Source organism: Lissotriton vulgaris, chromosome 7 (assembly GCF_964263255.1).
Source record: "Lissotriton vulgaris chromosome 7, aLisVul1.2, whole genome shotgun sequence".
In the NCBI taxonomy this organism is placed as follows: domain Eukaryota; kingdom Metazoa; phylum Chordata; class Amphibia; order Caudata; family Salamandridae; genus Lissotriton; species Lissotriton vulgaris.
The window spans coordinates 757,626,084-757,640,067 of NC_141695.1; the positions used below are offsets into that span (position 1 = coordinate 757,626,084).

General features: G+C 41.2%; 1 protein-coding gene across 1 annotated transcript in view; it reads right to left on the reverse strand.

Annotated features, from left to right (window-relative positions):
- SDK2 (sidekick cell adhesion molecule 2) overlaps positions 1 to 13,984 on the reverse strand; it is a 590,299-nt gene that overhangs the window by 47,219 nt on the left and 529,096 nt on the right. The window contains exon 44 of the mRNA XM_086929413.1: positions 5,717 to 5,843. Coding sequence (XP_086785539.1) covers positions 5,717 to 5,843 — 127 coding nt within the window. The remainder of the gene's footprint in view (positions 1 to 5,716; positions 5,844 to 13,984) is intronic.

Consider the following 13,984-nt stretch of genomic DNA (forward strand, 5'->3'; position numbering starts at 1 on the left):
GTGTCATTTTTCGCGCCGCTCGAGTTATAAAAACGGCGACGTAAATGATCTCCCGGGCTGTGTTGTGGGTGCGCGCTCCACACGCAGCACTGCGCGCTCGGAGGAACAGACGTGTGCGCGCGCACTGCCGCGCACGTTGCTGGGAACTATGATCATAATGCTCTTTCTAGAATTCACTGAGCTAATGCTGTAAAACTTAAATGTTGTCTCATTTGGTCTGGCCATAATCTCTTCATATCTCAGGATGTTTCCAATGCAACAAACGCACGTCGCAAAGAATGTATTGCTTTACGTCCTCAGATGAGACATCTTAACATCCAATATGGAATCCTCCATCCATGTCTCTGCAAGATTACACATGATGGTCGGCCACGTTTATTTGATGATCCGGAAAAACTTAAACTTCATCTTCATAATCTTTCTTCTACTGGAATGGATACTAATATTTGACTTCTCTATTTTTTAGGAGTGTCACTTTGAATTCCACATACATGTTTACTCAATCTCAGTTTATTTGTTTTTTCCTTATATTCATGAGGTTCTTCTTTTCTCTTTTTCTTTGTACCTACTTCTGAGGTCCGTGTCCTTTGGCATCACTATGCTCCTCCTCTTTCAACTTCTTTTCTTTTTACAGATCTGGATGTTATTCCTTGATCTGTTTGCTTGCTTCTCCCTTCTGTTTCTCTTCTCTTCTTTCTCCCTTCTTTACTTTTCTCATCTTGTCTCACTTTTAGTCTTATCTTTTGGTAACTGTTTTACTTTTAACAATATGTCACATTTTCTCAAATGTTTTATTTTGTTTTTAGCAACTACTTCTCTTCTAATAATATGTCTTTCTTATCACATGTTGAACGATATCTTTCCATTTTCTCTCTTTTTTATTATGCAGTTTCGTGTCCCTGTTTCCTCCTGTACCCCATACTCCAACGTAATGGTTAATGTGGTTTTGTGGAATGTTCGTGGTCTTGGTCATCCTGTCAAACGTCAAAAGGTATTGTCTCATTTAGCTAAACTTAACGCCCAGGTTGCTTTTTTACTGTAATGACAAAGAGTCTCTTAAACTCAAACACCAATGGGTCAATCAAATTGTTGTTCTCCTGCTATGGATCGTCATGGTGGTGTTGCTATATTATTTAATAAATCTACTAATGCACAGATTCTGTCATCAGATTGTGATCCCTCAGGTCGTTGGGTAATGGTTGATGTTATCATTAATAAAAGACAAAATACCTTCTTTAATATTTATGGACCAGTAAAATCAGATCCAGAATTCTGGCAATCTATAAAATTAAAATTATTATCTGTATCCAATTCTGACATTGTGGTTGGTGGTGATTTTAACAATTGTTTGGACCCGTTTTCAGACAGACAATCTAAATGCAAATTTAAACCAGATAAAACCCATAAATCGTTTCAATCAGCTATTTTCTCCAGTCCCCTATTTGATACATGGAAAACTTGTAATCCAGATACCACAGAGTTTACTTTCTACTCTCCTGTGCACCATACTAGATCTCGCTTTGATTATATTTTAATTTCCAAATCGCTGTTACATTGCCTCTAAACATCTGAAATTGGTTCTATTTTTTATTTCTGACCATGCTCCTGTTTCTACCTTTATTGACCTATCTATCTCCATATGCAAACAGGGTCGATGGAGTTTTAATAACCACCTCTTATCAGATCGTACTTTTGTATCGGAAGCGACATCCTTTATTAAATAATTTTTTGTATTCAACAATTCGTTAGATACATCACTACACAATAATTGGGATGCATTTAAAGCATCCTTTAGAGCCTTTACTATTGCATACCCTTCAAAGAAAAAAAATCTAATGAATGCTAAATATAAGGAAACACTAGCTCTTCTCAAAACACTAGAACACAAGTACTACTCATCCGAATCCCCATCATCTCTACAAGAATTATTTAAAGCAAAGTTCACCCTAAATAAAATAGTTACTACAGATGCTTGTAACATCCTCTTTAAGTTTACATCTAAATATCACGGAGGTCAAAATAAAGCAGGGAAAATGTTAGCAAATTATTTAAAACGTAAAACTATCGGGCCTATCCACTCAGAACTGACTAACACACTCCTCTCAACTGATTCTGTCATTATTACTACATTCCAATCATATTACAATCTTTTATACACAGAAACAACTAAACCCTCTGAAGAAGACTTTACCTTTTTTTTCCGAGATATTCCCAAACCTAAAACCTCCCCGGATATTTTCAAACAGCTTGAGGAGGGTATTTCTCTTCATGAATTATCTGATGCTCTCAGATCCCTGAAAAAAGTGAAGGCCCCTTGCCCTGATGGTTTTTCAGTTGAATTATTTTTAGCCTTCTCCTCAATTTTTACCCCTAAATTATTAGAACGTTTTAACTCTTTCATATCCAATTTTAAGGCCTGTGGCTCTTTTTTGGAATCCCTTATTATTGTAATTCCTAAACCAGAAAGACCCATCCTTTTGTAAAAATTTTCGTCCTTTTTTTCACTAATCAATTATGATTGTAAAATGTTTTGCAAAAATCTTGGCATCTCGTCTAGACAAAGTTATACCCTTTATCATTAACCCAGATCAAGCTGGCTTTGTTAAAGGTCGTCTGGCTTCTGATAATGCTAGAATGTTTTCCAATATTCTGGCTCTTAGTAAAAAATATCCCTCTCCATTAGCAGCACTATCTTTGGATGCAGAAAAAGCCTTCGCTCAAATTAATTTGGATTTCATGATCCACACACTAAAATGGTTTGGATTCAGTCCAAAGTTTATTTCATATGTCATATTAATATATACAAATCCAAAAGCTTGTGTCTTTGTTAATGGTCTTTTTTCTCCATATTTTTCTCTCCAAAGAGGTACTCGTCAGGGTTGTACCCTTTCCCCGATACTTTTTTTGTTGTGCTTAGAACCCTTTTTTGGAACGCATCAGAAGTAATCCTCTCATTACTGGTTTCAAAATAAAATCCCATCAAATTAAATTATCGGCTTACGCTGACGATGTTCTTATTTTTATGTCTAATCCTATGTCCTCTTTACCCCCTTTTCTACAAGAGATCTCTGCATTTTCTACTGTTTTAGGCTATAAATAAACTTTTTCTAAGACCAAGATTTTACCCTTAAATTGTGGCTCAGGGGTTAGAGGCGGCAGACCCGGAAGCTGAGATCGGCCCTGGACCAGGGTTCAATTCCCCGCCTCGGCGGGTCTTGGGCTAAAAATTCCACGGACTCGATAATTCTCGCTCCGGTGCCTTCTCGGCTCACGGGTTCACACTCTGCGACTCTGGGCAATAGCTTGCTTAATCTCCACAACGGCCCCTCGCGGCGGGATGCCTGGCTTTCACCTTGTGGATACCCTGCCGGGGTTATCTCACAGGGGAATACCAGGACGGGTTCCCTAAGCAAGCGCCGGGAAACCCACTGCGGGTAGCTGTGCGCTATATAAGCTCAAATACATTTACATTTACATTTCATGTTACAGAAATATGTTTGATTTAACCAAGTTCACATGGTGTCCTCAAAAAATTTAATATTTAGGCACATGGTTCTCCTCTAACATCATTTGTGATACATTTACTCTATAATTTTACTGCCTTAAAACTTAAAATGACCAATTTGTTGAATCTTTGGTCACCTTTATTTTTATCTTGGTGGGGCAGACTTGATAAAATTAAAATGATGATTGTTCCCCAGATATTGTTTTTATTATCTATGTTACCATTCAAAATCCTTACATACTACTTTACTCAGATTAATTTGTTATGTATTAAATTTCTTTGGAATAATAAACATGCACGTGCTGCCATATTCAAATTGACTCGTCCCAAGGCCGAGGGGGGTGTAAGATTTCCTGATTTCAAACTATACCATAATGCTTTTCGGATTCATCAATTTTATGTTCTATCTAAAGATTATCAGGATTCACCTAAACCTTCATGGGTTAATGTTGAATGTTCATTGCTAAATGATTTTTCAGTACGGGATATTACATACATGGCTAATTGCACTTTTAACATGCTCAATACCTCTTGCATACACTTTTCTTTAAAACTTTTCACAAATATCAATCTTTTTTAGCCTCCTCGCTATGGTTTAATAAATACATTAAGTTTCGTCACAAATCATTCTACTACAAACAATGGAAGGAAAAGGGCCTTTTTATGTCAATCAAATGATTTTTAATAATGTGATTTTATCCTTCCATCAGTTACAAGAGGCCTTTCACTTATCTGATTCCTGTATTCAGCAGTATAATATTTAAGCTCCCATATCACAGGATTGTGTACAGAAATTTCTCTCTCACCCAACTCCTACTTCTTTCATGCCTGATACTCCCTTATATCAAATCTCGACTGATACTATTCCTAGTGCCTTCTTTATATATAAAAATGTTTCTATACCTGATGGCACACAAAGTAAGTCAAAGGTTGAGCTGGAATGGGAACAGATCTATCCCAGACATTATCTGTATCTCAATGGGATAGGTTCTGGAAAAAATTGTTCAAAACTTCCAAAGCTGCAAATATCACGCAATCTTTATACTTTATTTATAATAGAGCTGTTTTTACTCCCCTAATTTTACATAAATTCAACCATTCTATCTCATCAGCTTGTTGGTCATGTCTCAATGCTGATTGTTCTCTAATACATTTATTATTTTATTGTCCTAAAGTACATACTTTTTGGAAAGCTATATGGTCAAAATGTACATAAGATTCAATTTAACATTCACAATGTTTTTCTAGGTACTATGTCTCCTGATTTTGATCAAATTACTTCCACGTCTATTTTGTTTGATTTATTTCTTGCTGTGGCTTTTAAAGTTTTATTAACTTGCTGGAAAGATAACTCTAAACTATATTTTTTACTTTGGTGGAACTTAATATGTGATGAACATAGAATTGCTTCTGTACCTCAACCTTTACTTCATTTACAAATGAAATCTGATTTATTATGGTTACCTTTCACTACTTTTGCTTTCATCATCATCTTAATCTTTACAATTTATTATTTTATACTTCATACCTCCTCTTCTTTCTTCCTTCTCTTTTCCTTTCTTTCCCTACCTCTCTTTCTTCTTTACTTATCTTACTTTCTCTTTGCTCCTTTCTTTTATTCTTTCCTTATATAAAACGAACTCTCTTTTTCTTCATATTATATTCGCTCTAGTATTTACACAGGTTATTTGTATATCAGTAAAATATATATTTATGTTTATTATGTATTCTTGTTTTACATACTCATTGTTATGGAATTTTAGTATAATAATTATAAATTATTGCACCCTATCCTATACTTCACCAAATTTACGATTACTTTTTATCTATACTCATCTCTATATCAGAACTGATAAATGTTCATTTCTATTCCAGTGTTCTTTATCTTCTATAAAAAATTATTTAACCAAAAATAAGAAATAAATGTTCAATAAATATCCTAAACCATGACAAGTAACACTATTTTAAATAATGTATCAATACATAATTCCCATTCCTGTTCCAGTTAATAGTCCATCAAAATTTCTGTTAAATAAAAATTTAAAAAATTAGAATTTATGCTTCACATGACCAGGCGGCTAATGTATATGCTCTCCATAAGGGAATTCCTACCTTCCAGGAAAAAGTAGGGTTTTCTGTAGGAATGATTAAAAAATGTTCCTTGGTAACTTCTCCCACAGTTTCCCTTCCCACTCAAGGAGAATCACTTACCGGAGAATCTGAAACCTCTGAGGGCTTCTCAGTCAGACTGCTGCTCTCGGCTGGTATGAGGTCATTGTACTTGGTGACATCTTCATCGGAGTAATGGAGGCTGCCAGGACTGGGCCGTGGAGGGGACCTAGGAGTAACACAGAAACACAGATAATGTACAGCTTATGTTATGGCTGGGTGATACACATAATATAGAGAGGTACCCATAATACAGAGTCTACATAGGAGTCAAATAAGTGGCACCACTTCATTCCTTATTAAAATGCCCACAAACGCATTGTGCGGTCAAAGTGGCTTTGATTAGGGTTGAAGTAAATGGCTGTTGTCAATGGAAGGTTCAGGAAAGAGACCCAATAGAGAGGACCATCAGATCGGGAGAAGGAGACTTCCAAATCCAGTGGAAGGACATCCAGATCTGGAGGAGGGGGCTTCAAGGTTTGGAAGACTGAAACTTCCACAATATGAGAGAGTTGTGCCACATCTGAAGGTGGGATTTTCCACACATGGAGATGAAAAAGGGGCTAGCATGTCTTGAAAACAGACGTCCCAGCATTAGATGAGAGACTCCCATTTCTGGAGCCGGGAACTTACATGTGCGGAAGAGGTGACAGGAATGTTTGGGAGGGTCTCAAGTAGGGGTGGGTGGAACTCACAGAGTTACATAAAAACTCAGCACGATTCTGGGGAATTCCGCGAGCGGGTGGAATTCAGCACATCATGTTGATTTTTAGCACTGGGAGCTTGTCCACCTGCGCTGTAAAATCAGCACAAAATGCACCACACGGCAAGCCAGAGTGTGGCGCTTCTCTTTGCCGCTCAAGTAGACTTTCTACTTGAGCTGCAGCTTTCTCAATGTGAACGGTTGCGACCTTCTGCAACAGCCCACGTTGAGAAAATCTCACCAGGTGGCGATCCAGCGCCCAAAAATCACACTAGGGAAAACAAATTCTCGCTCGAGCTCGCCAACTTAACATTAAGGAGAAGTGCGCAGCAAAAATTTCTGCCACAAGGCGATTGGTGGAGTTTTGCTGAAGCTTCATGTTACAAGCTTAAAGCAGAGTGGGTAAAACTCCGCCGGCAGAGAGGAGTATATCATCCACCCCTAATCTCAAGCTTGAGGAGAGGAGCTCAGGACGAGAGACCCCTCCACCTTGAAATACGTCTTAAGGTCTGAAAGTGGAACCCCCACATCTGGAGAGGTGAGAGCTTTTCATCCTCAGACTCTTAAGCTTCTCATGAATACAGACCAGTAAAGCATTGGTGGAGAAGAAAAAACTGACTATAAGTGCAACACTTTCCACAAGTGCAGATGAGAAGCCTGAAAGGTCACCTAGCATAGTAGCTATACTTTCCCTCCGCAAATGAACCAATACAAACCCCCTAGAATGTCCCAGAAAACTGGTGCTCCATTGAACACACATTTTTTGGTAAATGGTAACTCAGCAAGGCCTTTCTAACAGCACACCTATGTGTATAAAAATTTAGTGCACATAACAAACACACATTTTTCAGTGTAATATGGCCAACTGGAGATTAATCTTTTCTAATTGCTATGAAAACTTTTTTCTGCACCTTTGGGCAGTCAGTGGTTACCATGCGGTAATTGATGGAAGGAATTAGCAAATACCACTGGAGTTGAGGGGGACACTTTGAACAGTTGAGAAGGAGACATATAACTGTGCTTAAGATGGTCTCTAAATTGAATGTGTATTCAGGGAAACTTCTGGTGCTAGGAATGAACTTAGAACACCTAAGTGCTGCCATGGCAGTACCAAACTCTTGGGGGGTGTATTGATTAAACACTCTGCATTTTTTTACAACGCGGGTGCAATTACTCCGCATTACCATCACGCCGCAAACTATTACCCCGCATAGGACATTACCACGCATGCCATTACAACGCAGATGCATGTGTGGTGAAGTCATAAGTCATAAACGTAGTAAAAGTACTTACTATATATATAAAAGTTATATGAAAACTCACACGTGATTAATGGACATAGAGGACACACTACAAAGTATAGGCATAGCAGTCTACTTTTCCTTATTGCCAATTTACAGATGGTAATAATTGCGATTGTGCGTTTAAAACAGTATTGAATTAATTCATGAGCTACAATGATTTAAAATTTCTAAATAAAACATTGTAAAATTCACATGAGCGCACATGTCAAGCTATAATAGACAAATATAAAAAAAGAGACTGCGCGCCTGTTAAAAAAAAAGAGAACATCGTCCACATTACTGCATAAATGCAATGGCCAACCCCAATAAAAGAAATTTATCACAGATTAAAAAAACCTCATTATGGTTTTTTGTATATATATCTGATCAACAGAGTATATGTGCAAAATAATGCCGGTATTGATTTGTGCAAAATACGCTGTGCAAATAGCTAGCAATAAAGTGCATACTTAAGATGTGCAAAATACGCATCATGTGTAAACAAATACTCATAGTGCAAATTAGACACAATACTAACAGTATAAATAATTTCATAGAAACTCTGTGAGATATTGTATAGTGCATGAATGCATAATATATTGATTGGCAATAATAGACGATATATGTTCATATATTGCAATTCAAACAATCTCAATAGACCAATATTGGAGAAAAGAAAATTGAGGGATGAATCCCCCAAATGGCCAAAGTGATTACCAGACCACCATATTTAGCCCACATTGTCTATGTTCTCATTGAAAAGTGCCCGAAAAAATGGTAGCTACTAGAAATAGTGAGGGTGGGGGTGGGGTGAAAAAAACCGGATTGTACAAAAGTACTTTTCCATAAAAATATATGAGAGGAAAAGAAAATCTTTTCTATCAGAGACTAAATGGTACGAAAAGGCAGACAGACGGGAAACTCATGACGAATAACATCCCATAGAGAGGAAAAATTGAATATTATAGAAAGACACAAAGGTCCTCAGTGGTGTTTAACCCATTAGGGAAACGGCTGTCTAACTCCAAAATGAATTGGGATTCCAGTCTTCTAAGCATTTTATCCCTGTCACCGCCTCTACGTGGTTTAAGGATTGAGGCGAGGACAAAGTAGCTCAGGCACTGAAGGTTGTTATTATGAATGGCTTTAAAGTGCCTGGCCATATATATATATACACACGTGAACAAGGGCTTGAGGCTCGAAACGCGTTGTGTGAGGTTGAATAAAAACCAAACATCTTGCCTGACGTCCTGTGGGGTCTGTGCCTCCTTATTCGCCGCCGCTGATGTGTGGGGATCAGAAGTTGTGGGAGCAGACTATCGTGGATATATATATATATCTACATATGTCTACAACACTGCAGCATTCCCAGGCGGCTGGATAGGCTGAGCTCCGACCAATGGGAGTGCCCTGGCAATTACAAAGGGGGGAGGATGAGATACCTGTGAACATTTCAGCATCCGAAGAAGGAGTAATGGCCGAAATGCATCATGCATTTTTGTTGATTAAAGGCTTCCCATCTGTACCCCGCTGTGTCCCTGGGTCTCCTTGTGTGAAGGTGATCGTGTGGCATATATATATATATATATATATATATATATATATATATATATATATATATATATATGTATATATATACATATATACATATATACACATACATATACACATATACATACACACATACATACACACATACAACATACATATATATATATATATATATATATATATATATATATATATATATATATATATATATATATATATATATATATATATATTGAGCAATTCCTCAGACCACCACGGAGCGTGGCGAAAGAAGAGACGGACCCCACGGCTTCAGGCAAGATTTTTTTTATTTTTTACCTTCCAAGCGACGCGTTGAGTATCAAGTACTCTTGTTCTCATATGTATATATATATATATATTCACACAATGTTTGCTCCCGGAGAAGGAAACTCTGGTCACACCTGAAGACTCATTTTTTGCCTCTTTTATTGTGGAGAAACAAACGGTGGCATTGTCCCAACATGTTTCGTTCCGCCTGGAACTTTATCAAGGTAAGCCTAGCTCTGGAATCCGTTGCGCTTCCCCCCACAGCTCGATGTAGTGGACATTCATTTTGTTTGCCTCCAGTGGCATTCTTTTGAGGAATCACTTCCGTTTTCAAAAATGAATTGTGGGATTTGTAGTTGCGCATGGATTCTCGGCGGTTTAATTGGCAACCCGATTTATTTTCAAGTCTTTTCTTGTTTGCTATGAGTGTCCCACTCGGTGTTCTTCTGCCTTTGTTAAATTCTGACACTCCATCGGGTTTTTCAATCAAAGGCGCCGTCTAATAATAACCCTCCAGTGGGTAGAGCATGAGAATGTTTGGCATTTCGGCGCTTGTTTTCCGTGTTGATGGATGTTAGAGCGATGAGCCTTCACGGGTCAGCTCTCTTTTGAAGCCGATTCCAGAACCAATACCACGGGTACAGTCCCGGGCGGCGCCAACCTCCCTTTTCGTTTTACCGAGTCTGCAAGATGGTTCTTGGCGGGAGATTCTCGGCGCTCTTGTGGCGGTGTAGACCTTCGGCAGAACCACGCCGATGTATATTCACACAATGTTTGCTCCCGGAGAAGGAAACTCTGGTCACACCTGAAGACTCATTTTTTGCCTCTTTTATTGTGGAGAAACAAACGGTGGCATTGTCCCAACATGTTTCGTTCCGCCTGGAACTTTATCAAGGTAAGCCTAGCTCTGGAATCCGTTGCGCTTCCCCCCACAGCTCGATGTAGTGGACATTCATTTTGTTTGCCTCCAGTGGCATTCTTTTGAGGAATCACTTCCGTTTTCAAAAATGAATTGTGGGATTTGTAGTTGCGCATGGATTCTCGGCGGTTTAATTGGCAACCCGATTTATTTTCAAGTCTTTTCTTGTTTGCTATGAGTGTCCCACTCGGTGTTCTTCTGCCTTTGTTAAATTCTGACACTCCATCGGGTTTTTCAATCAAAGGCGCCGTCTAATAATAACCCTCCAGTGGGTAGAGCATGAGAATGTTTGGCATTTCGGCGCTTGTTTTCCGTGTTGATGGATGTTAGAGCGATGAGCCTTCACGGGTCAGCTCTCTTTTGAAGCCGATTCCAGAACCAATACCACGGGTACAGTCCCGGGCGGCGCCAACCTCCCTTTTCGTTTTACCGAGTCTGCAAGATGGTTCTTGGCGGGAGATTCTCGGCGCTCTTGTGGCGGTGTAGACCTTCGGCAGAACCACGCCGATGTATATTCACACAATGTTTGCTCCCGGAGAAGGAAACTCTGGTCACACCTGAAGACTCATTTTTTGCCTCTTTTATTGTGGAGAAACAAACGGTGGCATTGTCCCAACATGTTTCGTTCCGCCTGGAACTTTATCAAGGTAAGCCTAGCTCTGGAATCCGTTGCGCTTCCCCCCACAGCTCGATGTAGTGGACATTCATTTGGTTTGCCTCCAGTGGCATTCTTTTGAGGAATCACTTCCGTTTTCAAAAATGAATTGTGGGATTTGTAGTTGCGCATGGATTCTCGGCGGTTTAATTGGCAACCCGATTTATATATATATATATATATTTTTTTTTTAGGTCTTGCGCCTAGCGATACACTGCGCAGCAGTGTTCGCGCAGTAAGAGTCCTTTGGTCCGGGTTTTCAAAATGGACCTGGAAAATGCACACGCTTGTGGGTGTGATTTTCCCATTTGCGACCTGCTATTGGCCTTTCCCTGCATGTTTTTTTGTGAAATAGACACCAATAGGCCAGAGGCGGGCGCATAGCTCCACCCCTGGCCTACTGGTGTCTATTACGCGCATTTCCTGCCATATGCTTTCAATTATCGCGCCCAGACACGAGCGCGATATTTGAAAGCATATGGGCGCGCACACCACTCGCGGCTTTGTTTCTGGGACTCCGGTATGCAGGCCTGCAGGGGAGCTGATTGGTTACTGATACTGACCACATTTCATCACCCTTCCTAGAAAATCGATTTCTTTGCTTTTGGGAGGCCATTGCAATTGTCGTTTGAAGCGCTTCGAAACTAGGTAAGCGGCAGTAGGCACTGTGTACAGGGTTCATTATTAGTGGGTAGATGATCACTTGGGAGCAAAGGTGGGGCAACTAGAGATATCACAACATCCCAGATCACGCCTGCCCACACCCCCAATATTTCCTGTCTCTCCCGAGACAGGTAAGGCAGGAATGCAGAGCATGCGACCCAGCCGGCGGAGTCAAGCCGGGGCTGCGAGTTCACCTCCTAGAAGGGGTCGTGGGTCGCATTTCAGCAGTCGGAATGCGGCAGGACACCCACCGGCTTGGTGCTTTTGGGGCATGAAACGAGTGGTGTCCCTTTCGCGGATCTAGGATAAGGCAAGGCGGGGCTAGGGTGGCACCAGAAGAGCAGCAAGGAGCACCCCCGCAGTACTGTTTCCAGGTGCAGAGGGCTAGAGAGGGAGCCTTAATGGAAATACCAGTCACTCACGTGGGCATGCCTCAAGCACATGGACATGCAGCTCGGTGTCTTTGGGATGTATGGGCAGAGTGCCTCGAGTGCTTGTGGCACACTGGCAGAGATGTGCTTGAAACACATTGGTGCATGGTGTGGGAGCTTGCGACACACTGGCTGAGGGTCTTAGAGCTTGTGGCACACTAGCTAAGGGCATAGGGGAGCTTGTGGCACACTGGCTAAGGGTCTAGGGGAGTTTGGGGCACACTGGCTGAGGGTGTGTGTGAGCTTGGGGCACACTGGCTGAGGGTGTGTGTGAGCTTGTGGCACACTGGCTGAGGGTGTGTGAGCTTGTACCCACCTTGTGCAAAGAGTGTTTAACCCTTGCATGCCTGGTGCAAGGAGTGTTTAACCCTTGCATGCCTGGTACAGAGTGTTTAACCTTTGCAGGCCTTGTGCAAAGAGTGTTTAACCCCCCTACCCCACCGCAGGCTTTGTGCAAAAAGTGTTAGACCCTTGGAGGTCCTGCGCAAAAAATGAGCACCCATTAGCGGTCTGTTGCAGAGTGTTTCAGCCCTTGGAGGCCTGGTAGAGAGTGTTTAACTTTTAGAGGTCTGTTGCAAAGCACATATATTATTTAGGGGTCTTGGCACGAGTGGTACCTCATTCCGACTGGTGAGTGAGTAGTAACTACATATGGCTCGCCCCTTTACACCCCCTGCCCCCACCCTCCTCGGCTTCAAATCTTGACGTAGATTGGAAAGAATCAGATGCTTTGACAGACAGTGTCCCTCCTTGTCTGACAGAACATTTGAATATTACAACACACTTTCTCAGTGTAGAATCGTTTAAGATGCAGCCAGATTCCCACACTCGCCTGCGCTAATCGCCAGATGTGGGATGGGGCCAGGAGCAGCCGGGCGGAGAACAGAGGGTAGGGGGTCTGTGACAGTGTGGGGGAAGGAGGGGGCAGGAATTACAATGCAGGACCTGCTAGCCACAGGCCCCCCAGCGATGCAGCCTGAGGGGAGCCCCACCCCCCAACAAGGCCCCGCCCCCACCAGCAGGGCTCACCTCCCACAAGATCCTACTGCAGGAGATTTTTTTAGGGGGAAGTTTATATAGTGCTAACTCGACCCCGAAGGTATTGGAGTGCTTTACATAATTTTAATGTCACTCAACCTCTTAACACATAGCGCCCCACAACATGCCCCCCTCCAAATTCAGAGCCGCTCCTGACCCCAATCCTGCCCTTATAACTCCCCCCATCAACAACCTTCTAATCACAGTGGTCTTCCAACTTTTTAATACTGTGCATCCCATCACTGCAGATAACAAGCATTTGCAATGCAATGGGCCTTTCATTATTAAAGTTTGAGCTATTGGTGGTGCATTATTTAGCAATGCCAATAGCTCAAACTTTAATAATGCAAGACCTATTGCATTGTAAAAGCTTGTTTTTTAATTACCCTGGTCATCCTAAAAATTCATCCCACCCTTGTCCCTTAAAATACCCCTGCACCCCAAAATCCTAACCCACCCATACTCCTTAAAATACTCCTGTACCCCAAAACCCAAACAAAACCCGAAACCCAGAGCCCTAGAAATAGCCCTGCACCCCAAAGCCTAAACCCACCCTGACCTCTTAAAATACCCATGCACCCCAAAACCTAAACCCACCCTGACCCCTAAAAATACCCCCGCACCATTAAACCCAAACCCACCCTAAACCCTAAAATAGCCCCTGTACCCCAAAACCGTAATACCCCCTAAACCCTTAAAAAACCTCAGCACCCCAACACCCAACCCCATCCTGAACCCTAAAAATACACCCTGCACCCCAAAACCTAAGCCCACCCTGA